The sequence below is a fragment of the Theropithecus gelada genome, chromosome 16 (assembly GCF_003255815.1).
Source record: "Theropithecus gelada isolate Dixy chromosome 16, Tgel_1.0, whole genome shotgun sequence".
Lineage (NCBI taxonomy): Eukaryota > Metazoa > Chordata > Mammalia > Primates > Cercopithecidae > Theropithecus > Theropithecus gelada.
The window spans coordinates 46,241,935-46,267,485 of NC_037684.1; the positions used below are offsets into that span (position 1 = coordinate 46,241,935).

General features: G+C 44.0%; 1 protein-coding gene across 4 annotated transcripts in view; it reads right to left on the bottom strand.

Moving 5' to 3' along the window:
• The window catches only part of SLC39A11 (solute carrier family 39 member 11), a 459,264-nt gene that overhangs the window by 180,778 nt on the left and 252,935 nt on the right, over positions 1-25,551 (bottom strand). For all 4 annotated transcript variants that reach the window (XM_025362604.1, XM_025362601.1, XM_025362605.1 and 1 more), the window contains exon 6: positions 17,323-17,493. In XM_025362604.1, coding sequence (XP_025218389.1) covers positions 17,323-17,493 — 171 coding nt within the window. The remainder of the gene's footprint in view (positions 1-17,322; positions 17,494-25,551) is intronic.

A 25,551-nucleotide genomic window follows, 5' to 3' on the forward strand; every position in this document is an offset into this window, starting at 1 on the left:
TGCAAAGATTAATTCTCAGACTTAAAGATGCTGCTAGAACTATGAAAAATAAGTAGTAATAGTAGTAGTAGGAAGAAAAGGAGGAGAAGGAGGTTGGAGAATAGGGGAAGTTACCATGCTCTAGTAAACTGCAAGATGTTGGCGTATGACAAACATTGGTACAAGATTCAAGACAAAATGAAATGGGATCAAGCGTATAATCCCTGCGGCTACTAACTACTGCATGAGTAGTAGACAAAGCAGCAATTAGGATGAGACCTGAATGAGGACCTGGTGCTGCCCCTCAGGGCAGGTAACACCCAAAACAGCCATAGGCTTGTCTATTCTCCAAAGAGCTGAACCACTGAAGAAATGGTGGTCTGAAATGGCCTGGAAATCTAGGTGTTATTGGGAGCTTGGATTCATCACAAGCCCCTCTACAGGCTTCACACACATTGATTTTGCAGACTTCTACCCCCTTGAATATTCTGTGGAGAACAACCTATTTTTTTCTCTCCTCTCCCAAACCCCCATGCTGAGCTCATCGCCTCTGAATTTATCTCCACATCAAGAAGATGACAGCCAAAAGCAATACAATTTGTTTAATTCAAGTCATGACACATCTATGCCAAATGGAGAACTCAGCTGGCAATTACCACCCTGAAAAGTGGGACAAACAACAGAGCAAGGAATAGACCTAGAAGTACATTTAGGTGTCATTTCGCCCACTGTATTTAATCAGAGAAAGAAAAAAGAAAATGGAATTCTGATTTCAGAATCCAACCCTTGGTTAATGGTTTTTTGCAGAAAACTAGTAACATTTTAATTATTTTCAACTCCACACCATAACAGCTATCAAGGGAATGGAGACAAAACAAACAGGGACTTATTAAATCCATAATTAATATGCACTAAAATTCGCATATATGAATATGAATAAGCTGGGACCATTATAAGGTAGGCAACGCAAACGTGAACAATTAATTAAACCTGTTATTGGCTGGGGCTTTGGGGAAAATGGGGCCACCTCAACAGAGGAGGGAGACTCATCAGCACATGAGATGGTTCCTTGGTGGTCCATCCTGCTTGCAATGGAGCCAGGTATTGTAAGAAACCAAACTCTTAGAAAAACTACAATTTTCTTTACAGTGAAGCAAAAATAAATCAAGCCCTTGTCAATCAAGACCTTAATCGAGACCACTGTCAAACTATAACTAGATTACTTTATTCCCTCTCACCTGGTCTCCAGTCTCCATTATCATCAAACAAAAACACTTTTCAGGCACTGTATCTGGATTAGAAATAGTCTGTGGCCAGGAAACAAAATGAAGAAAACTGGCAACACAGGAATGAAATCACTTGTGGCGATTAATTAATAACCCTCCTCTTTTGAAATGGACAAAAGTGCAGTACAACAATAGGTTATAACATGGAAGAAGAATTCAGATATTCAGATATTCAGACCTTGAGAATGCACTCCATCCTTATCACAAAGCAGCAAATGAAATGCTGTGTTTCCTGGCAGACAAAGAATAAAAAAAGGTCTACACAATCAACGTCTGTCATTCCCACAGAAAGGCAAAGCTTTTCCAGGCAGTGTATTCTAAAAGTTTTATCTAGGGGCATTGGGGGATGAACAGGACAATGACTCTAGCAGAAAGTTGACAATAAAGGCTCTGGTGATTTTCATCTGACGGTTAACATCCTTTCTTTCAAATCTGAGTTAAGTCACAGGAGGCTGTTCTGTGAGAGGGGCTAAGCTGACACAGACCAATGATGTCGGCTTGGGCTGGGGTGAGGACAGGGTGTCTACTGGCAGATAATACATAACACCACAGGAAAGGATGATGAGCTAGTACTTTAGCCCTTGTGCAGCTCCTTCCATCCCCTGACATCAGACATCACGATGCTCTCAAGCCTGCTACACAAGTCCCAGCACAACTCGCAACCCACTTCAGTACCCCACTCAGGAAATAAGAAAAAATTCAGAACCTACAGGAGCAAGAGAATGGTATCACAGGATGACTCTGCAGCATCTTTATCAGAAACAATGCAAAAAGGCTGACATTCAAATTATTTTATTCACAATATATTTAGGACATACCCCATGACTGAGAACAGCTCTCTTACACTGTCTTCCAGAAATGGAACTCCTCCCAAGGCAAGCCTGGGCAGGCACTACACAATAAACAATTTGTGAGGTTACTTTTTTTGCTAAGGGTCTAGTGCGGTGTTATCCAGAACTTCCTGTGATCATGGAAGCGTTCTACGTCTTGAGTTGTCGAACACAGTAGCCACTAGATACAAGTATTTGACATGTGGCTAAGTCACGCTAAGGAGCTAAAGTCTGCATTACATTCCAGTTTAACTCATTTAAATTTAGAGAACTGCAGGTGGCCAGGGACTATGGAATTGGACAGAGCAAGTCTAAAAGATCTTAATAGGCTGGGCACGGTGGCTCATGCCTATAATCCCAGCTCTTTGGGAAGCCGAGGCGGGTGGATCACCTGAAGTCATGAGTTTGAGACCAGCCTGGCAAACATGGTGAAACCCTATCTCTACTAAAAATATGAAAATTAGCTGGGCATGGTGACACAGGCCTGTAATTCCAGCTATTGAGGAGGCTGAGGCAGGAGAATCGCTTGAACCTGGGAGGCGGAGGTTACAGTGAGCTGAGATTGTGCCACTGCACTCCAGCCTGGGCCACAGAGTGAGACTCCATCTCCAAAAACAAAACAATAACATAACATCAAAGATTGTATTAAACCATGTTCTAGCCAATACCTGGTCAAGGGAGAAAGACAACTGAAAGTTACTGGAAACTTTGATTCCTAATACAAAAATGTATTCAAGTTCTCTTGCTTTAGTTTTCTCTTTAATTTACATAATAGGTAGGAGGATGGCATAATACAATCGACGTGGAAATGAGTCTTGATTTTAACCCTAATCCTGGCGCAGCATTAGACTTTGACTCTGGCTGTAGCTTCCTTGATCTGAAGGTCAGAAAGTAGGGCTCAGGCATCTGCGTGTCTGTTGCCTGTGCAGGAGATGACAGAACATCTAAAAGTTTCCCTGCCGCTTTTATTTGGGATCACGGAGGATTCCCAGAGTTGCGATTTTGCCCTCTGGGCGCTGGTGCCAACTCTCATGCTCAAATCCAACAGCGTCATTTAGAAGTGTGCCACTGGCTTCTGCTTCAGTGCACACCAGGAACATGGTATGTTGAGCAAAATGTCATCCCATGTAGAAGCCTGTGCTAATTATAATGTCAGGCTTCCCACTGAGATACTGATAATTAAAGGAGAATATTACAATGTTTTCAAACTCCAGCAGTAAATGAGAAGCATCTTCAAATGTAACCTGTTGGAAACGAAAATTAAATCCATCTGAGACGTCCCCATTTAAGACCTCCACAACCAGAACCAGACAATTTTTGAGGATCAAAGCAAGGTGAAGGCAAAAGCAAGTGGGTGGTAGAGCTCGGGGGAAGAGGAGGAGGTGGAGGGGAATTAATGTTTTCCAGGTCCTGCTGTGTTCTAGGAACCATAATACTCTTTATTTTTTTTTATTGAGACAGGTCTGGTTCTGTCACCCAGGCTGGAGGGCAGTGGCACAAGCACGGCTCACTGCAGCCTCTACCTACTGGGCTCAAGCGATTCTCCTGCCTCAGCCTCCTGAGTAGCTGGGACTACAGGCGTGTGCCACCACGCCCAGCTAATTTTTGTATTTTTTGTAGAGACAGGTTCTGCCACATTGCCCAGGCTGGTCTCAAACTCCTGGGTTCCAGTGATCTGTCTGCCTCTGCCTCCCAATGATACTCTGAATAGCAGATAACACAGTGGGTGGCCCTGCTTGTTGCTACTGCTGTCATCTCAATAATGAACTGCCAAGTAGCTATTATCCGCATTTTACAGCTGGGAAAGCTAAGACTCCCATGATCTCACCTAAGGTTACAAACCTACCTAGTAAAGCATTTGGTGGCTCCAGGATCCAAGTCTTGGCCTTTCTGCTCTAAAGGTTGTGCTTGTCCTATCCCTGTGGGCGACCATCTGCCTGGGTCCTGAAGCATCGGTGGTGGTGATGGGTGTGCGGGGGCCTCACAGGCATTCATTTTACATGTCTCCTAGAGTGCCCACAGTGGTGGGCCCTGAGGACAGAGGAGGCTTCCTGCCCAGGTTTCCCTGCCCAAGTCTCCTTGCTGAACTGAGCCCAATGCATCTGGAGTGAGAATCACGCCAACATGGTGCTGCAGACATTAACATTTAATGTGGCAAGCTTAAAAACAGCAAGAAGCATTTCCTGAACTTCTCTGCAACTGTCTCTGAAAAACAGTGTGATCCACGGGAAGACAAGAAACACAGGCCTCACCAGAGCCAGACGCAACACACAGAGACAGTGTGTGATTCAAGCTGTACCCATTACTGCTTGTGTGGCCTCGGCTTTGTTTATTTTTTTATTTTTTATTTTTGAGACAGGGTCTCGCTCTGTTACCCAGGCTGGAGTGCAGCAGCACAATCTCAGCTTTCTGCAGCCTCCACATCCCAGGCTCAAGCGATTCTCCTGCCTCAGCCTCCTGAGTAGCTGTGCCAACAATCACACACCACCATACCCCGCTAATTTTTGTATTTTTTTTGTAGAGACGGGGTTTCCCCACATTGCCCAGGCTGGTCTTCAAATCCCAGGTTCAAGCAATCCACCCGCTTCAGCCTCCCAAAGTGCTGAAATTACAGGTGTGAGCCACCACGCCCAGCCTTGGGCTGGATCGTCAAACTTTCTAGGTCTCAGTTTCTAAAATGTAAAACAGGGATGCAAGTATCTAAATCATGTATGTGATGCACTTTATACAGTGTCTGGAACTTTGAAAGGCCCCCGTAAGTGGCAGCCTTTAGTATTATCGGTATATTTTATTACGGTCAATGACGCGTGCCTTTGTGTGGCGTTCTGCTTCCTCATTAACTGAGCCTGGGTCGCTGGCTACTGAGAAGACCCTTCAGTTTCCCGAAGCAGAACAATGTGAAGTAGAAGCTGTTGCATCATGGTTTCTCCCGGAAAGGTCTGTATCTAATAGAATTTTCTGCTCAGTCTTTACCCCAGGAAAATGAAAAATCAATATGTTCTTTCTCATGGCCAGTAGCTCCTTCTTGCAAGTCGGGGCCCTGGTCTCACTGTGCTGCCCCTCCAAGCCACCCCGGCAGCACGGGGAGACTGTACTAGGGCAAGCTGAAGGTCCAGGCTCACATTACCACTGTCAGCAGCAGCGGCCTCCCCGGCCACCTGCAGCTGTCCGCTGACTTTCCAGCACTCCAGTAGATCCTCCATATTCCACACAAAATCAAAATCCAATAGCAACTGACACTTTGTTGGAAAGCAGGACTCAAAAAACAACTTTTTTTTTCCCTATCTGTCTACTGACTTGGAAGAAAATTCACTAGATTAAAAAAAAAATGTATTATAAAAATGTATATTGCTCAGGAAAAAAAAAAAAAAAAAAAGCAGGGCTCATAGACACCCCCAAGCAAGTGCCATGGTAGGTGGGACAGAGGTTACTCCTCTGTCTCAAAGGACTCTGCTGGAGTATGGAATGAATGGGAAGGAGCTTAACGGAAAGAACTGGCTTCAAAGAGTTCAAAGGTTTCCATATGACCCAGCAATTCTACTCCAAGGTATGCACCCAAGAGAACACAGGTCCATACAAAGACATAAACACACATAGCAGCATTACTCACATCACCCGAAAAAGTAAAAACAACCCAAATGTTCATCGACTGATGAAAGGGTAAACAAAACATGGTGTATCCATAGAATAGAAGATTATCTGGCCATAAAAAGAAAGACTTGCTGATACATGCTACAACATCAATGAAACTTGGAAGCATCATGCCAAGTGAAAGAAACCAGACACGAAAACATACATATTACATGATACCATTTAAATGAAAGTCAGTCCTGGTGAGTGAAATTATAGAGACAAAGTAGATTAGTGCAGGGGCTGGAGCAAGGGAGGAATGGGGAGTGACTGCTAATGAGCATTCCGGTTTTTTTTTTTTCTCAGAGGCACTGTTCAAAGAGCGTGGGGTTTCTTTACAGGGTGATGAGAGTGTTCAGGAATAGTGGTAGGTTGGGTATGGTGGCTTACACCTATAATCTCGGCACTTTGGGAGGCTGAAGCAGGAGTTTCTCTTGAGGCCAGGAGTTCAAAGCCACCCTGGCCAGCACAGCAACACCCTATCTCTACTGGAAGCACAAAATTAAAATTAAAAATTAAAAAGATAGTGATGGTGGTTGCACAAACTTTTGGGTATACTAAAACCATTGAATTGTGAAATTTATTTTTCTTTTTTTTTTTTTTTGAGACAAAGTCTTGCTCTGTCATCTCGGCTAGAGTGCAGTGGCACAACCACAGCTCACTGAAGCCTCGACCTCCAGGGTTCAAGCAATCCTCCCACCCCAGCCTCCCAAGTAGCTGGGACCACAAGCATGCACCACCACACCTGGCTAGTTTTTAAATTTTTTGTAGAGATGGGGGTCTTGTCATGTTGCCCAGGATGGTCTCCAACTTCTGGGCTCAAGCGATCTGCCCACCTCAGTCTCCCAAAGTGCTGGGATTACAGGCGTGAGCCACTGTGCCTGGCCTTGAATTGTGAACTTTAAAAGGGTGAATTTTATGGTATGCGAATTATATCTCATTCTTTTTAAAAAAGATAACAGGGACTCTTTCCTCAGTGCGGAAGTGTAATTGGCAGACCTCCTAATTACCAGTGAGCTTGGGGATGAGAAAATGCCACACAATAAAGTTGCTTGAGAAAGAGAGAGACTGAGCGACAGATCATGTGTGAGATGGAGTAGGGTCAGTAACCATTTAAATACGACATTGACCTTGAGAAAAAAGAATGTCAGTTATAATCACAAGCCACAAATGTCTGTCACTGTGAATTGGCTCACCACGAAGAACTGAAGGATAACATGGAGTTAAGATAGCAGTGGAGGCAGGCAGGGGAAAGGGACCCATGAGATATGGACAGCAGCACTTCCCCCAATTCCCTGCCATCCCCACTGCACACGCATAAGCTAAGTAAATATTACGTCATCTTTTACTAACACCCTAAAACTCTCATTTGATGAAGGACCAGGGGAATAAGTTGCTGAATGGGCTCATTAAGACTGAGGAATTCTTCAGAGGCTCAAACACAGACAGCCAGTGATGGGAAATGAGGACGACACAGCTGACAGCCCATGGGAGTCCCAGGGTGAGACTAAGACTCCACAAGAGCCAGGCTTAGACTTATAAAGGAATGCTGGCTGCTGAAGACATTTCAGAACTCAAGCTAAGAATCTCTGGCCTGCATTCAGAATATACCTTTGGTCTCTGTGGTTGGCCAAATGCTGGCTCCAAATATATCCAGGTCCTCATTCCTGGAACCTGTGAATGTTACCTTTCATGATAAAGGAGATTTTTCAGATGTGATTACCCTGGATGATCTGGGTGGGCCCTAAATGCAACCACAAGGATCTTTATAAAAAGGCAGAGGGAGATTTGGCACAGAAGAGAAAGCAATGATCACGGAGGTACTGATTGGAGTGATGTGGCCACAAGCTAAGGAATGCCGGCAGCCTGCAGAAGCTGGAAGAGGCCAGGAATGGATTATCCCCTAGAGCCCCTAGCAAGAACACGGCCCTGCTAACCCCTTGACTTTATCGCAGTGAAACTGATGTCAGACTTCCGGCCTCCAGAACTGCAGGAGAATAAATCTGGATTGTTTTAAGCCACTAAGTTTGTGGTAATTGGTTACATCAGCCATAGGAAACCAAGGCAGTCCTTCATTCTGCTTCTAACCTGTCTAAATATTAAGACAACCCCAGTAAGATGATCTCTGGCATAAAGGAATAACATCTCTCTACTTCTGTGCATGTGTTGAGGGTTGGCGTGTTGAGGTGGTTAGGTGATGGTAACTCCTTGATGAACTGAGCCTGATGCATCTGGAGTGAGAACCACGCCAACGTGGTGCTGCAGACATTAACGTTTAATGTGGCAAGCTTAAAAAAAGCAAGAATTTCACCTTTCCAAAAAAGCATTTTTATCTGATTGCAAGTCATAAATATTTACTACAGGAAAGCTTAGTTATAAATCTCACAAAAACAGGAAGAAAATAAAAATCATCTGCAATCCTATCACCCAGGAATAACCAACCACTGTGAACATTTTCATGTCTAAATTTGTGTTCTTGTTACCTGAAACAAAAAATCACTTTGGATTCAAATCTCAAGCATTTCTTTGAAAGCCATTATCAGGAGCTGGCAATGAGGACAGGCCACATGACCAAAACCAACTGCCGTGCTGTTCTAGCGACACAAACACTGGTCCCCAGGACTCTATGTCATAGCAACAACCAGCAAAACAAACTTGGTTCTTGACACTATTGACAGGAAAATAAAAAGCATGCAATTCATCTGCCCTCTTCTTCTGTGGAACTTTATAAATAACTTCAAACACGAAAGAGAGCAAGAGTCTGCCAATGTATCATCAGGACCCACATGAGTCAATGTCCTCCCTTGGCCCACCTGGACAATGTAGAAAGAAAATTAGGCAGCTGGGCGCGGTGGCTCACGCCTGTAATCCCAGCAGTTAGGGAGGCCAAGGCGGGTGGATCACCTGAGGTCAGGAGATCGAGACCAGCCTGGCCAACATGGCAAAAACCCCGTCTCTACTAAAAGTACAAAAATCAGCCAGGCATGGTGTCGGGCGCCTGTAATCCCAGCTACTCAGGAGGCTGAGGCAGGAAAAGCTTGAACCCAGGAGGCGGAGGTTGCAGTGGGCCAAGATCGTGTCACTGCACTCCACCCTGGGCGACAAGAGCGAGACTCCGTCTCAAAAAGAAAGAAAATTAGGAACACCTAACTCTCAAACAGCCCCTCCTCTCTTAGAATGGAGGCCAGGTATCCAATGTACCAGTTCTTCTATATGCTCAACTATGTAATACATATTGAATATATCTAAGCTTCGGTATGTGTTATAACATTGGGTCCCCCAAAAAGAAAGCAGTATAGAACTTCTTGCAAGAAGCTCCGTCTATTAGGGGCAAATACACATGTTTAAATACAGGTAATTGCAGCCACCAAGAGTTGAATGAATAAAGAAAATATGGTACATACCCACAATGGCGTATTATTCAGCCATATAAATGAATGAGATCCTGTCATTTGCAACAACATGGATGGAACTGGGGGTTATTATGTTAAGTGAACTAAGCTAGGCACAGAAAGACAAACTTCTCATGTTCTCACATATTTGTGGGAGCTAATAATTAAAACAATTGAACTCATGGAGATAGAGAGTAGATAGAGAGTAGAAGGATGGTTAACAGAGGCTGGGAAGGGCAGTCGGGGAGTCGGGGGGGAAGGTAGAGATGGTTAATAGCATACAAAAAAAAAAATAGATGAATCAGACCTAGTAGTTGATAGCACAACAGGGTTACTATAGTCAATAATGTAATAACTGTATATTTTAAAATAACTAAGGGTATAACTGGATTGTTGGTAACACAGAGGATAAATACTTTAGTTGATGGGTTATCATTATATACCTCTATCAAAATATTTCATGCAGGCCAGGTGAGGTGGTGCACACCTGTAATCCTAGCACTTTGGGAGGCTAAGGCAGGAGAATCTATTGAGCCCAGGAGTTCGAGACTAGCCTAGGCAACATGGCAAAACCCTGTCTCTACAAAAAATACAAAAAAAAAAAAAAAAAATTAGCTGGGTGTGGTGGCATGCACCTGTAGTCCCAGCTACTCAGGAGGCTGAGGTAGGAGGATCAACTGAGCCCAGGAGGTTGAGGCTGCAGTGAGCCATGATCACACCACTGCACTCCAGCCTGAGTGACAGAGTGAGATCCTGTCTCAAAAAACTATGTGTGTGCATGCACGCACATATATTTCATGTGCCCCATAAATCTATACACCTGCTATGTTACTGACAAAAATTAAAAATAAATAAATAAATAAAACAAACAGGTAATTGTAAGAGTGATAACTATTGTAACAGAATATAAAGGATACAGCAAGGCATCACAAAGGAAGAAGTGATTAACTTTGTTAAATAAATGTAATTAATAATTACTATTTCTATGATTCTTCACAGAATCATCCAATGCTAAAGCTAGAAGGAGCCATAATGATAATTTACCAAAACCCCCTAAAATTTCAAATGAATGAGTATTTGAATGAGATAACCCCTAGAATCCCTTTAAGCTTCCAATTTAACTTTCTCCCATACAAAACAATGGTGTAGTTCACTGTTGAGATCATAAGCTACTCATGATAAGAGATTAGTAGGGACTCAATTGCTAGGTGATTTTTAATTCCATTCAAAAACAAAAGGGCCAGGAATCTTTGGAAGGCTCAGAGCCCTTCAATCTGTATGATACTGCATGAAAAGCACTTCAAGAGACAGTATGCTCAAAAGGCTGCAATCACGGGTTGGTTTTCTAGAAAACATTTTTGTTTCCTCGGGGTGTCCTTCTCCAGCAGACGCAAACGCCCTAGACCACCCCGACAGATGCACCCAAGCAGAGGCCAGGGAAGTAGCTTAGAAGAAGGCGGGTGCGTCTTAACTCTGTTTAAGGAGGCGTCTGCCTGTTAGTGTTCTTTTTACTGCGCCTGCCTGCATCTGCTGGCCTCCCTCAGTCATTACCATTTCTTCCTAAGGCATTTAATTTGCACAAGTATACTTTTCTTTGTCCTCTAAAGGGAAGGGGTTCTTTTTTTTTTTTTTTTTTTGAGACGAATCTTGCTCTGTCTCCAGGCTGGAATGCAGTGGCACAATCTTGACTCACTGCAACCTCTGTCTCCTGGGTTCAAGCAATTCTCCTGCCTCAGCCTCCTGAGTAGCTGGGATTACAGGCAAGTGCCACCACACCCAACTAACTTTTGTATTTTTAGTAGAGATGGGGTTTCACCACATTGGCCAGGATGGTCTCGATCTCCTGACCTCGTGATCTGTCCACTGCGGCCTCCCAAAGTGCTGGGATTACAGGCCGTGAGCCACTGCACCCAGTCTGGGGAGGGGTTCTTTCCTGTTCTAGGGTTGTGAATAGACTCCATAAAGTCTAAACACCCAGAATTGTCTGCAAAATATTGTGTGTGGCTGTGGTCTCAAGGTTTATGTCTCCCCAAAATTCATATTTTGAAACCTAATCCCCAATGGTATGGGTATTAGGATGGTGGGGACTTGGGGAATGGATGGTATTAGGAGGTGGGGACTCAGGGAAGTGATTAGGTCATGAGATGGAGCCCTTATGAATGGGATTAACAACCTTATGAAAACAGACTCCAGAGAGTGCCCTCTTTCCACCACGTGAGGATACGAGAAGACAGTTATCCACAACCCGGAGAAGGGCCCTCACCAGAACCTGACCATGACCATGCTGGCAGCCCGATCTCAGGCTTCCAGCTCCCAGAACTGGGAGAAATAAATTTCTGTAGTTTCTAAGCTACCCATTCTATGGCATTTTGTAATGGCAGCTTGAACAGACTAAGACATGTGTACAACATTCTCTTGTGAGATGGTGCATAACTCATCACATTCACAGGACAACCGTGAACCACAGAAGCTTAAGAAGTATTTGACCTTGCACATGTGTATTAAATATTAACCCAAGAGCCCCAGATGTGTGCATATGCCTACGGGTGTGTCCTCACACCCCGGATATCTCGGGGAGATAGGCTACTATTAACAAGCCTTCCATTTTCCTTCCACATTAAAAAAAAAAAAAATTTAAACAAAATGTCATCCTCAGGACATACAAAACTGAAATAGCAAAGACAAAATACTTCAAAAAAAAAAAAATCAATTCTCCATTTAGTCATTGTGAAAAGTCTGTCTTAAAAACCCAGAGTCTCAGGGAATCTCAAAGCTCTAGTTAAATTTTTAATACACTATAAAGGATAGTGTTAAAGAAGAGACCTTTTGAAAGGTAAGCTGGCTCCAAACAGGCTCTTAAAATGGTCCTCATCAAAGACATGAAGCTGCTTGACAGTAATGGTGAGGGAGTTCACTTCTCATTAGACAGGAGTAGGAGCTGGAGACTCGAGGAATGAGCCACAGTGGGTCTTTGAAGACACATCTATTTGTAGTTAGACCCTTGGTGGCCTCATCCAGTGTCAGGGATTTAAGGAACATTCATGTGCCAAGGGGCCAGGCGCAGTGGCTCACGCCTGTAATCCCAGCACTGTGGGAGGCCAAGGCAGGTGGATCACTAGAGACCAGGAGTTCAAAACCAGCCTGGCCAATATGGCGAAACCCCGCCTCAACTAAAAATACAAAAAGTAGCCGGTTGTCATGGCACGTGCCTGTAGTCCTAACCACTCGAGGGGCTCAGGCAGAAGAACCTCTTGAACACAGGAGGCGGAGGTTGCAGTGAGTCGAAATTGCACCACTGCACTCCAGCCTGGGCGTCAGAACAGACTGTCTCAAAAACAAAAAACAAAAAAACAAAAACCATTCATGTGCCAATGATTCACAAATCTATAACTCTTAGCTAGACTTTGCAATCCAACTCCAAACTCCATCCATCCAGCTGTCTAGTCAGTATCTCCATTTGAATGTCTAATGGCAATCAAACCTCAAGATCAAAAAACGAATTCTTGATAGTCCCCCTAAAGCTCCTCCAGCTGCAGCCTTCCTCGTCTCAGTTGATGGCAATTCCATCCTTGCAGCTGGGAAGCCCTGAAACCTCCAGGTCTCCCCTGGCTCCTCGCTTTCTCTCACATCCCACATCCGATCCATTGGCAAATCCCATTGGCTCCACCTTCAATCAGGACCCTGGAAGGGATCCCTTCTCACCACTTCCAGCACTACCACCTTCATCTGTACCACTGTCATCTTTGATCTGGATTCTGCAGTGGCCTCCACACAGGCCTCCCTGCTTCCATCCTTACCCCTCCTAAGTCCCATCTCAATTCAACACCTAAAGAGAAACCAACTTTCAAAGCTCAAGTCAAGTCATACGCACCCTCTTCAAAACCCTGCAATGGCTCATCATACACAGAGCAAACACAAACATTTGTATGCCTCCAAGTTCCATCTAAAGGCAGAGCTGACATCCCTGCCCTCACCTTGTATTTCTCTCCCTGCTGCTCACCCTGCTGTGGACTCTTGGCTACTCCTTGTGGGCGCTAGACATGCTCCGGCCTCAGGGCCTTTGCATTGGCTATTCCCTCTGCCTAAAACACTCACTCTTTACCAGAGATCTGCACGACTGACTCAAATGCAAGGCCATCTCAAGGAGCCCCTCCCTACCTACTCTATTTAAAATGGCAATTTCTTCCTTTAACACTGTACCATCTCTTCTCCCCTGAACTTTTTCTTTTTTTAAATCACTAACCACCTTCTAACACAATATAAAATTCATTTATTCTGATGTTCATCAACTATCTCACCTTGCTATAATATTGGTTATAGAAGGCCAGAGATCTTGGCCTGTTTTAGTACTGATATAACCCAAGTACATGGAATACAATACTCAAATATAATAAATAAAATACAAGACTGGGAAAGAAATGTCCCTTCAAACCTCTCCATCCAGGCAAGCCAGCTGTCCCCCAATTTACTGAACCAGTGACTATTAACACCATGCTTCTGGTGAAATCTAACTCAGTTGAGATTCCTAGAAGGCACTCAATCCTCATTTCAATTTATTTTTTATTTTATTATTTTTTTGAGACAGAGTCTCGCTCTGTCACCCAGGCTGGAGTGCAGTGGTGCAATCTCAGCTCACTGCAACCTCTACCTGCTGGGTTCAAGTGATTCTCCTGCCTCAGCTTCCCGAGTAGCTGGGATCACAGGCATGCGCCACCACTCCCAGCTAATTTTTGTATTTTTAGTAGAGACGGGGTTTCGCCATGTTGGCCAGGCTGGTCACAAACTCCTGGCCTCAAGTGATCCGCCTACACTGGCCTCCCAAAGTGCTGGGATTACAGGCGTGAGCCACTGTGCCCAGCCTCAATTCTTCTTTCAAAAGATACTTTTGCATCACCATAAAAGTGACAAAGGCTGAACTTAGAAACTCGAAAGACACAGAAGAGGGTCTCCTGTCAAGGAAGAAGTAAGATTTTAATTTATGCTCATTTAGGATCAAGAAATATTGCTGTCATTCCACACATCTGCCTACTGTTTCTGGCTTTATTCCAAGTTGTCACTGTAGTCAACAAACATTTGAGAAAGTAAACTCTGAACCAGCCTGGCCTTCTATCGAAATGAGCCAGGAAATGATTCCAGCTGAGCATAATGAATCACCCAAGTACAGTGGCAGGTGTGGTAGAGAAAAGGGTCCATTAGAGGGAAGTTGGGTACTCAGTCCATTGCCAGAAAGTCTGGACCTTAGACTACATTTTTGTTCTTCAGAGAAATAGTCATCATAATTTACACCTCAGTGTAGTTACCCTATTTAACACGAAATCCACTGGGCAGATCTTTACTCTTGCTCAGTTGGTTAAAGAAGGGGTCATAAATGGCAGAAAGACAGCTACTATTATGAATGAAAAACAAGTAACCTTTCCTCTCTAACTATTAGCACTTAACAGGCTAAAAGTGGCTGTCACGGCTCTTAAGCAGTCCTTTGCAGGGGACCAAGGGGTCTTCCAATGAGCTCTTCAAGATACTGGGTGTGCATGAGCAGGGTCTTCCACCAAGGCTAACCCACTTTGGGCATCTTTGTGCAGTGAGTTCCATATAAGACCCCATCGTTATCTCAAGGCATACTGAATACTGAGATCTAGAAAACCAACAGGGTCCGATGCTGTGGCTCACACCCATAATTCCAGCACTTTGAGAGGCTGAGGTGGGCTAATCACTTGAGGCCGGCAGTTCAAGACCAGCCTGGCCAACATGGTGAAACCCCGTCTCTTCGAAAAATACAAAAATTAGCTGGGCATGATGGCGCACATCTTTAATCCCAGCTACTCGGGAGGCTGGGACAGAAGAATCGCTTGAACTGGGAAGTGGAGATTGTAGTGAGCTGAGATCGCACCACTGCACTCCAACCTGGGCGACGGAGCGAGACTCTGTCTCATTAAAAAATAAATAAATAAATAATAAAAATAAAAATCGGAAAACTAACTAAAAAAAGTTTGTTCATCACTAAAAGACAAGGGGAATGAGGGAGACACATATACTGATGAAAATATTGGGAAAACGGGCCTTCCTATGATCATATGGTACAAATGCCTAAGGTTAGAATAGAAATAACAGAGGAATGTGCTTCTTATCTAGAGAAATATCTGAGCATAAAAAGTAATTAAACACATAGTGCTTTAGGCAGATTTAATATATACTAGAATATACAATATATATTAGAATTTTCACTCTTTAAAGATGACCCAAAAAAAAGTCTTCATTGTGCAAGCAAAACAACATCAAGTTATACAGAGGAAGAGACTCAGTGTGGCCGTGCTTTTTGCCTCTGCAATACTAAAGCCAGAAGACAATGGGTCAACATCTGCAGAAGGTTTGAAGAGAAAAAATGTCACGACCAGAAAGCTCTGCCCAGCCAAGTTCTTGCTCGTGTATTAGAATAACAGATTGACACCATGAACTCTGCAAGGACTCAGAAAATGTACCACCCAAGGATGTCCCCTGGGGAAGATTATTGCTCAAGCTTGAGTTCCCAAACAACAAAAGGTGGATCGGCATGTTTAAGATCTCGAGATCAAGGAAATCATGGCTGAAGAGGCAGCAGGAGTATCACTGATGCCAACAATGGCTCCCATTTTTCAAGTGCTCATATGTCCCAAGCACTGTACTGAAAGTTGTGTGTATATTTAGCATCTCATTTAATTCTCAGAATAAGCCACTTGTGGCATTATCCCCATTTCTTAGATGAGAACACCAAGGTTCAGGGGGTTCAAGCAATTTGTCAAGATAACCTCGTTAGGAAGTGAGAGAGTTGGAATTTCAAAATGCATCTCAAATTGCTCAGGTTCCCTCAATTTATTTATTTTTAAAAATATCTATCATTTCCTATGCTTAATCATGTTTTCTAGTTGCTCTAAAAGAAGCATTCATTATTTCTGAAATAAGGCATTAATATGTCCTTTGTTTCCAATTAAAATACATCTAAAGACATAAAACAGGCCAGCGTGGTATCTCACGCCTGTAGTCCCAGCAGTTTGCAGGGCCGAGGCAGGTGGATGACCTGAGGTCAGGAGTTCAAGACCAGCCTGGCCAGCATGGTGAAGCCCCGTCTCTACTAAAAATACAAAAAATTAGCCGGGCATGGTGGTGTACACCTGTAATCCCAGCTACTCGAGAGGCTGGGGCAGGAGAATCGCTTGAACCCGGGAGGCAGAGGTTGCAGTGAGCCAAGATTGCTCCACTGCACTCCAGCCTGGGGGACAGAGCAAGACTCTGTCTTTAAAAAAAAAAAAAAAAAAAAAGACATAAAAGAAATTACTCTAAAATGCTAAATAGGAAAGGATTGGTAAGAACATTGCAGAAAGATGCCTACATAAAGAAGGCAGGTAAGGTAATTATCACTGCCAAATTATACGGAACTCAATAGAGTTCACCCTTGAACAATGCAGACGTCAGGAATGCTGATTTCCTGTGCAGCAGAAAATCTGCATAGAGTTTTTGGCTTCCCCAGAACTTAACTATGAATAACCTGCTGTTGACCAGAAGTCTTACCAATAACATTGTCAATTAATACATATTTTGCATGTTGTATGTATTATAAACTGTACTCTTACAATATAGCAATCTCAAGAAAAAATGTTATTAAGGAATTCATAAGAAAAATAACATATATTTACTATTCATTAAGTGGAAGGGAGTCATCATAAAGGTCTCATCCTCCTCATCTTCACACTGAGTCGGCTGAGGAAGAGGAGAAAGAGGAGAGGTTGGTGTTCCTCTCTCAGGGGGGCAGAGGTGGAAGAAAATCTGAGTGTAAGTGAACTCACGTAGTTCAGATCTGTGTTGTTCAAAGGTCAACTATACTTTCAAATAGCATTAAGCAGAACCAGAGATATCCAGTATTTATAAAAGACACCCTCCACAGCAATCATGTAACAGTTATGAATTTATGCTCCAAATAACTTGGTAACTCATATGTCAAAAAAAGGAAGTAAAAGTTGTTTAAATGAACTGGAATGGGAAGTTTCCACATATGATGATCAAGCTCTGATGATCACAAAATAAAGTCAAGAAGGACTTGTACTGCCACCTTCACTCCCCTCCAAGAAGGACCCACGTCACAACTGCCCATTCCCCTTTTCCAGCCAGACAATTGTGCTGACAAATGATTTTACCTTCAGGCAGTGGCTGGCGCGCTCACGGACAAGACCTCACCTGGAACGTTGTGTATAGTGATGGCCAAGATGAGCAGCGCGATTCTCCTCCAGCTGCTGCCACTGGGCTGTGCCAGGTTCCCTCGAGAAGGCACGGGGACAGCAGGACCCTCTGGAAGGCCAGTGGCTGCCGCTTTCTTTCTCTGATACGCCTCACCATTTTCACTCTTGTCTGAGCAAAAAAAAAAAAAAAAGGAGAGAGAGAGAGATGGGGAAAGAGAGCGCTTTGAACATGGGCACATTAACTCTCCAGCAAGCTACAGCAGGAAGAAGCTTCTACCCCCGAACTTCCTGTAGACTATGCAAGGTTCTGTGTGTTCTCTCATTCACTCAGGCATCCATTCATTCAGCGAACAATTCGTTGATGAGGCCGAGTATGGTGGCTCACTCCTGAAATCCCAACACTTTAGGAGGCTGAGGCAGGCAGATGGCTTGAGCCCAGGAGTTCGAGACCAGCCTGGGCAACATGGCGTGATCCCATCTCTACAAAAAATAAAAATAAAGAATTAGCTGGGCATGATGGTATGCACCTGTAGTCCCAGCTACTTGGGAGGCTGAGATGGGAGGATGGCTTGAGCCCCGAAAGTTGAGGCTGCAGCGAGTTGTGATCGCACCATTGCACCCCAGCCTGGGTGACAGAGTAAGACCCTGTCTCAAAAAAGAAAAAGAAAAAGAAAAAAAGAAACCACTGAATAGGCATTCAGCGCCCAATGCATAGGTACCAAGAAGGATAAAAAAGATGAAGATGTGGTATCGTAGCAATGCCTGTTTAAGACAAGCAATGTTGAGTCATGATTAGAAACACAGATTCCAGAACCATGCTGCCTGCTTCCCTTCCTGACTCAGCCACTGGTCAGCTGTGTAGCGCCAAACAAGTTATGTCACCTCCCTGTGCTGTGGCTTCCTGATTCGTAAAACTAGAATAATAGGATTACCTATGTCATAAGGGTTTTGTGAGGATTAAATGTAACAATGTCTGAAAGTGCTTAGAATGTACTAAGTGCTGATTGTATTGATGGTTATTGTTACTATCATGTTCCCTCTCCCATGGCCCTGCAGAATTACATAATATGTGACCCTGCTCTCCTGGTCATACTGATTTATAGGAACCAATTCAGATGCCTGGTTCAGCCAATCAGAATCCCTCCCCAGGGAGACTTGGCGACTCCAACGTGCAAGCTGAATCTGAAAAATCACATGATGTGCCAGCAGCTCTGCCACAGTGGAATGAGGGAAGCGGCTGGAGAGACAATCAGAAGGAATCAGATATACATCAACAAGCAGAGATGGGAAACCAGGCAGCCCGAGGGAAGGAGAGAGAAGGGCAGAACTGCAGCCCACGTGCCACAGACATTCATAGGCCACCCATAGCACCCATCCCTTGGGTTTCCTGAGCAAACCTTCCTTTTAAAAATGCCTTTACAAATTGGCTTATATTGGAAGAATGTCATTCTTACAACCAGCTTGTCCTAAATATCCATGGTCCCCTGGGCTGTTTGTTTATTCATAATAGAGGCAAATTGCGTGGATCTGAAATTGCGAGGACAAGAGTGGGAGACAGCATCCAGCCTTCAGTTCACAGCATGGGATGGATTTGTGGGGAAGACTTTCTAGAGGAAATGGGTCTTGAGTGAATCTTAAACATGCGATGGCACAGAGAGAAAGAAGGGTCCCTCTATTGGGAGAGAAAATAACCCAGCAAACATAACTCACACGTCTGTTAAATTAAATAAGCAGGAGACTATTGGTCTGAGGCTGTACTTTGAGTTGCTTCATAGTGAACTACAGCCTAACTTAGTATGTATACAAATGAAAATCTCATTAGGAGTATATATTTTTTGTAATAGGATAGCTAGATCTCAGCCAATCACAAGCAGCCGAGCTTCAACCAATCACAGGTAGCCAAACTTCAGCCAACCACAGGCAGCCAACTGATTAGACTATGTCCAAATAAGGTAAATGCCTAACTGTAACCAATTAAGCTATTTCTATACTTTATTTCCTGCTCGAACTTCAAAAAAGGCAGAGCTCTCTGAATGTCTTCTAGTTTTGAATGCTGCCTAATTCATGAAGCCTTTAATGCTTAAATAAATTTAAAAAACATTAAAAGAAAAAACTTCTTTTGAAAATCATTTTGTGGCCGGGCGCAGTGGCTCACACCTGTAATCCCAGCACTTTGGGAGGCCGAGGCGGGCAGATCACAAGGTCAGGAGATCGAGGCCATCCTGGCTAACACAGCGAAACCCCGTCTCTACTAAAAATACAAAAAATTAGCCAGGCGTGGTGGTGGGTGCCTGTAGTCCCAGCTACTCCGACAGCTGAGTAGTGTGAACCTGGCAGGCGGAGATTGCAGCGAGCCGAGATCGGGCCACTGGACTCCAGCCTGGGCAACAGAGCAAGATCCGTCTCAAAAAAAAAAAAGAAAAGAAAAGAAAAAAAGAAAATCATTTTGTATTTATTTACTCAAATCATACAAGTACAGATTGGAAAGTAAGAAAGTACAAGGCAAGTAGACGCACTCCTCCCCAGCTCCCAATCATTTCTCTCTTATTAACAGCTGGATCTCAGTTCCATTAGGAAAAGGGAGGTCTTTGATCCTCCACAATGCAAGGATGCCAGTCCTCCATTGGTCAGTAGCCCTGACTCACAACACCAGCCTGTGGAGAATTCAGCTGTCTCAATTGGATAGCAACTCCTCCCAGGCAGTGTTTACACGAGGCGAAGCTCCACACTCATTGTGTGGTATCCACACCATGTGTATGCATGTATGTGTGTGTGTGCATGTGTGTATGTGTATGTGCGTGTGGGTGCATACAACTGCTACTCAGTGACATCCTGAGATATTAGATCTCCTTTGTGCATGTATGCATTTATCTAGTAAGACGTTCTCAGTCTGAGGTTCTTGAATCCATAAAGACCCAACAATTATTCCAAAAGTGTGTATTTTTTGCTGGATTGTAACTTTCGCTGTACTTTCAAAGGCGGTTGCTGATCCCAAATGGTGCACACAAGCGGGGAGAGGTGTTCATACATTTTGAGTAGACAATATGTAGATGACTCAGGCTGCACATGCTGGTCGAGAAATTGAACTAAACATCTGGGATTTCAAGCTCACAGACACTAAAGACATGAGCAAAGCAGTCCCCAAGAGCTGTCCATGAACTAACCTGGGTCATGGTGGAAGGTCCTCAGCTTTCTCCTAGGTCAGTCAGCAAAGATTCCTGATTTCCTGTGTCTGGTCTGAACACACAGGCCTGCGCTAGATGCTCTCCAGTGAGAGTTGATAGAGGCCAAAAGAAAAATCTCTTCTCTTGAAGACTTTTGATTGATTGATTGATTGATTGATTGAGCAGGGTCTCACTCTGTTGCCCAGGCTGGAGTGCAGTGGTACAATCTCAGCTTACTGCAGCCTCCACCTCCCAGGCTCAAGCAATCTTCCCACCTTGGCCTCCTGAGTAGCTAGAACTACAGGTGCACGCCACCATGCCCAGCTAACCTCCGTATTTTTTTTTTTTTTTTTTTGAGACAGAGTCTGGCTCTGTCGCCCACGCTGGAGCACAGTGGTGCGATCTCGGCTCACTGCAAGCTCCGCCTCCCAGGTTCCGCCATTCTCCTGCCTCAGCCTCCCAAGTAGCTGGGACTACAGGTGCCCGCCACCCCGCCCGGCTAATTTTTTGTATTTTTAGTAGAGACGGGATTTCGTCATGGTCTCGATCTCCTGACCTCGTGATTCACCCGTCTCAGCCTCCCAAAGTGCTGGGATTACAGGCATGAGCCACCGCGCCCAGCCTTCTGTATTTTTTTTTCTTTTCAGTAGAGATGGGGTTTTGCCACATTGACCATTCTGGTCTCAAATTCCTGGACTCAAGCGATCCACCTGCCTTGGCTTCCGAAAGTGCTAGGATTACAGGCATGAGCCACTGCACCTGGCCCCTTGGGGATTTTATAATTTAAGAGAGGGTAGACAGGGAAGACACACATAAATTCCCTCCAATCTAAGGGGCAAAACACACACTGTAACAATCACCAACGGTTGCACTTGTTTTTGTCAATGTCACAAAAGGATCCTACTCTCAATCTCCTCCAGATGCTACACAGAGAACAACAGACCTCAAAGGCACCACGAGCAAATTCTAGCGCTATGCTTGTGTTTCATAGGAACATCAAGGAGCATAAAGAGTTCTTCCTCAAAATTAAAACGCACGCCTGGCCCCGGGCTTCCAGTGTGTGAAAACTGACGTCAATGCCTTCCCTAGTAGGAAACAGGAGGGTGTGAATGCCTCACGTCCTTGTGAAAGTTAAATAAGCCACCATTTGGTGACAGCCACTAATGAGTCTGCAACAAGGAAGATTAGTCCAAATAAATCATTACAGAGTATGATGCGTCGTGAGCAATGAATTTTCTTGCCTCTCCTGGTAAGGCTAGTTCAACCATCACACCCATCAAGTAAAATGCTAGCGCGTGGGAAAAGGATGATCCGTTAGCGGAGGCAATTGCCAAGCACACTGTGGGATGTGAGGGTGTGCCAGAGTGACAAGAACCTCGTGAGGTTTCTTGAAATGGGAAAGGTTTGGGCACTTTTGAAGTGGGATTTGGGAAGGAGGAATAGAAGGGGGACTATTTCTTTTAGGGATGAAATAGCCAATGGCAAACGCAGAAGCAAAACAACATCAGAGACTGGTTCACAGGTAATATTGGGAACTTATCTTCAATGAGTCCTCAATCCTTACAAAAGCCCCACGAAATGGAGATTAATCCCCTTTAACGAATGAGTAAATTGAAGAACAGAGAGGCAGAGTAACTGGTCCCAGGTCACACAGCCAGTCTGCAGTGGACTCAGGAGTTGACTCAGCATCTTGGCCTCCAGAAGCCCCTCTTTTAACTAGGGCCTCATGGTTGACTGGGGATGAAGGGGGTGGGAGGGGTGGAGCAAAGGCTGAACTGCTCATGGCTTACCAGAAAACGTAGTGGGAGCAGTTGCTGCAGTGAGAAAGAGTCTGGTGAGCTCTCACTGCCTGTGACCAGAGTGGGGAAAGACTCAGAGGAAATCTCGTATCTATAATCATTCTTACTTGCAGACAAACCTGAAACATTTTGTAATAGTAGTATTTCTTTTTTTTCTTTTTTTGAGACGGAGTCTTGCTCTGTCGCCCGGGCTGGAGTGCAGTGGCCGGATCTCAGCTCACTGCAAGCTCCGCCTCCCAGGTTTACGCCATTCTCCTGCCTCAGCCTCCCGAGTAGCTGGGACTACAGGTGCCCGCCACCTCGCCCAGCTAGTTTTTTGTATTTTTTAGTAGAGACGGGGTTTCACCGTGTTAGCCAGGATGGTCTCGATCTCCTGACCTCGTGATCCGCCCGTCTCGGCCTCCCAAAGTGCTGGGATTACAGGCTTGAGCCACCATGCCCAGCCAATAGTAGTATTTCTTAACCCATTAGACCGACTATTTCTAAGCATAAAGTAGCTGCAAGCAGAAAATATTTACCCATGCTAAACCCGCAGCATGGGCTTATACTTCTTTTGGGAAGGAGAATAAAAAGATTCTTTGTTGTTAGGAAAAAAAGTTGCCCATCATTAAAATTTTATTTTTTAATTTGTAATTAAGCATCTAAGAATTCACACAAAGAAAGGACCCACTGCCGGGGCTCAGCCTCTCATCCTTCTCACTCCATCTTTCCTGGAAAGGAACCACAGTGCTACATGTAAGGGTGAGGATGACAATGAAACAGACAGAAAAGTCCCAGGCTCACTTTTCCCACAGAATCACCAGGTGACATTTTCTGATGCATCCGCTTCCCTGATTTCCTCTTCCCCAAAACAGAGGACGTGATTATGGCCACAAAACACCATAGGATGGAGAAAAGCAGACACAGGTCTTACAGGCACAAGCCCAGGGGCCATGAGCAAACCCTGCTGCCCAGGTAAGCCTCTGCCCTTCGAGGTCTGGCTTCCTCCCTGCAGAGCAGAAATCTCTGAAGTCCTCTAGTGAATGACCCCAAACCATCTGGATCAGCAGCCGCCTTTGAAAGTACAGCGAAGGTTACAATCCAGCAAAAACTACACAGACCATTTTGAAATAATTGTTGGGTCCTTACGGATTCAAGAACCTCAGACTGAGAACATCTTGATAGATATATGCCAAGTTAACCTCCGTTTTCATAGCCCATGGGCCCAATCACACCAGCAACACAGAATGTACATGGTCCCTGAGATGGTGTAACCGGCTAAATCTAATGGACGCAGTGATGGAATCGCAGGCCTCCGATGAATACGGCAATGCTAATTAACAGAGCACTAGCCAAGAGAGAGCTTTAACAACATTCCCACGATATCATTGGAGATGATTTGGCTGGATTAGCACAAATGGCAAATCGTCATTTGTTAAGTGCAGAAAACATCAAATCCCTGGAAAAACTCTTTCTAAACCCCTGTTACAAAACAAAATGAAGAGTGGCCAGCAACGTATATTCACTAAGTAACATGTATACACAAACAAAACCAAAGGCCAATCAAAAGCAGAACAGAAGGGGATCAACTTATATTGTCCCCGCCTTCTTGTTTCCCAAAGAAACAAGACAGTTAGTTTCAGGTAACACAAATTATTATTTACATTCTCACATCATTGGACTTTTCAGCTATTTCTAGACTCTTTTTCTTATAAATATCATTGTAAAACTTTTAATTATACAAATAATTAGAATTTGGACAAAGTTCCCAGAAGTTCAACTGCTGATCAAAGGGCCATGATACAATTGCCTAATAAATTTCCAGGAAGGCTGTGTCACTTACCCATGAACAGTGTGCAATTTCCATTATGCTACTTCTTAGCCCTGGTATTTCTCATTTTGAAATAAATGTATTTATTTATGGGGGAAATGACATTTCGCTTAATGTGTATTTCTTTGACTACAACAAGTGAGGTGGAACATTTTTCAGAGTTTCAGGCATATTTCTTTCCTCTTTTGTAAGATGCCCACTGCCCAATTGAGGCCTCTTTAAATAACAGTAATATGATTAGCTAATTCTTTACAGATGCTGGTATTTTCCTGTGATCCATTTAGGTTTGTCAGTAAGACCCAGCTGAGCGTAACAGGTATTAATACATCAGACAGACGTATCCACTTGACCAAGTTGGAGTTTTAGCCTCAAATTTTAAAATTCCTTTTTGAGATTCCTCAAGACGTTATAAGGCCTTTAAAATATATATATATATATATATTACCTGCTTTTCTTAAGGAACTATATAGTATGGTCCTGAAAGCTAATTTTCTCAGGTAATTGTCTCTTACAATATTAAAACTTTTTTTTTTTTTTTTTTTTTTTAAAGATAGATTCTCACTCTGTCACCCAGGCTGGAATGCAGTGGTGCAATCTTGGTTCACCGTAACCTCTGCCTCCCAGGTTCAAGCAATTCTCCTGCTTCGGCCTCCAGAGTAGCTGGGACTACAGACACACACCACCACACCCGACTAATTTTTGTATTTTTAGTAGAGATGGGGTTTCACCATGTTGGCCAGGCTGGTCTCGGACTCCTGACCTCAGGTGATCCACCTGCCTCGGCCTCCCAAAGTGCTGGGCTTACAGGCGTGAGACACCACATTCGTTTTTTTTAAAAAAAAAAAAAAAACAAAAAACAAACAAAAAAAACACTTTTATTTTAGGTTCAGGGCTACATGTGCAGGTTTGTTCTATAGGTGAACTAATGTCACGGGGGTTTGTTGTACAGATTATTTTGTCACCTAGGTACTAAGCCTAGTACCCAATAGTTACTTTTTCTGATCGTCTCCCTCCTCCCACCCTCCACCCTCAAGCAGGCCCCAGTGTCTGTTGTTCCCTTCTTTTTGTCCACAAGTTCTCATCATTTAACTTCCACTTGTAAGTGAGAACAACTGGCATTTGGTTTTCTGTTCCCGCGTTAGTTTGCTAAGGATAATAGCCTCCAACTCCATCTGTGTTCCCACAAAAGACATGATCTCATTCTTTTTTTAATGGCTGCATAGTATTCCATGGTTTGTATGTACCACATTTTCTTTATCCAACCTGTCACTGATGGGCATTTAGGTTGATTCCATGTCTTTGCTATTGTGAATAGTGCTGCAGTGAACATTGATGTGCACGTGTCTTTACGGTGGAATGCTTTCTATTCCTCTGTGTATAAACCCAGTAACGGGATTGCTGGGTTGAATGGTAGTTCTGTTTTTAGCACTTTGAGGAACTGCCACACTGCTTTC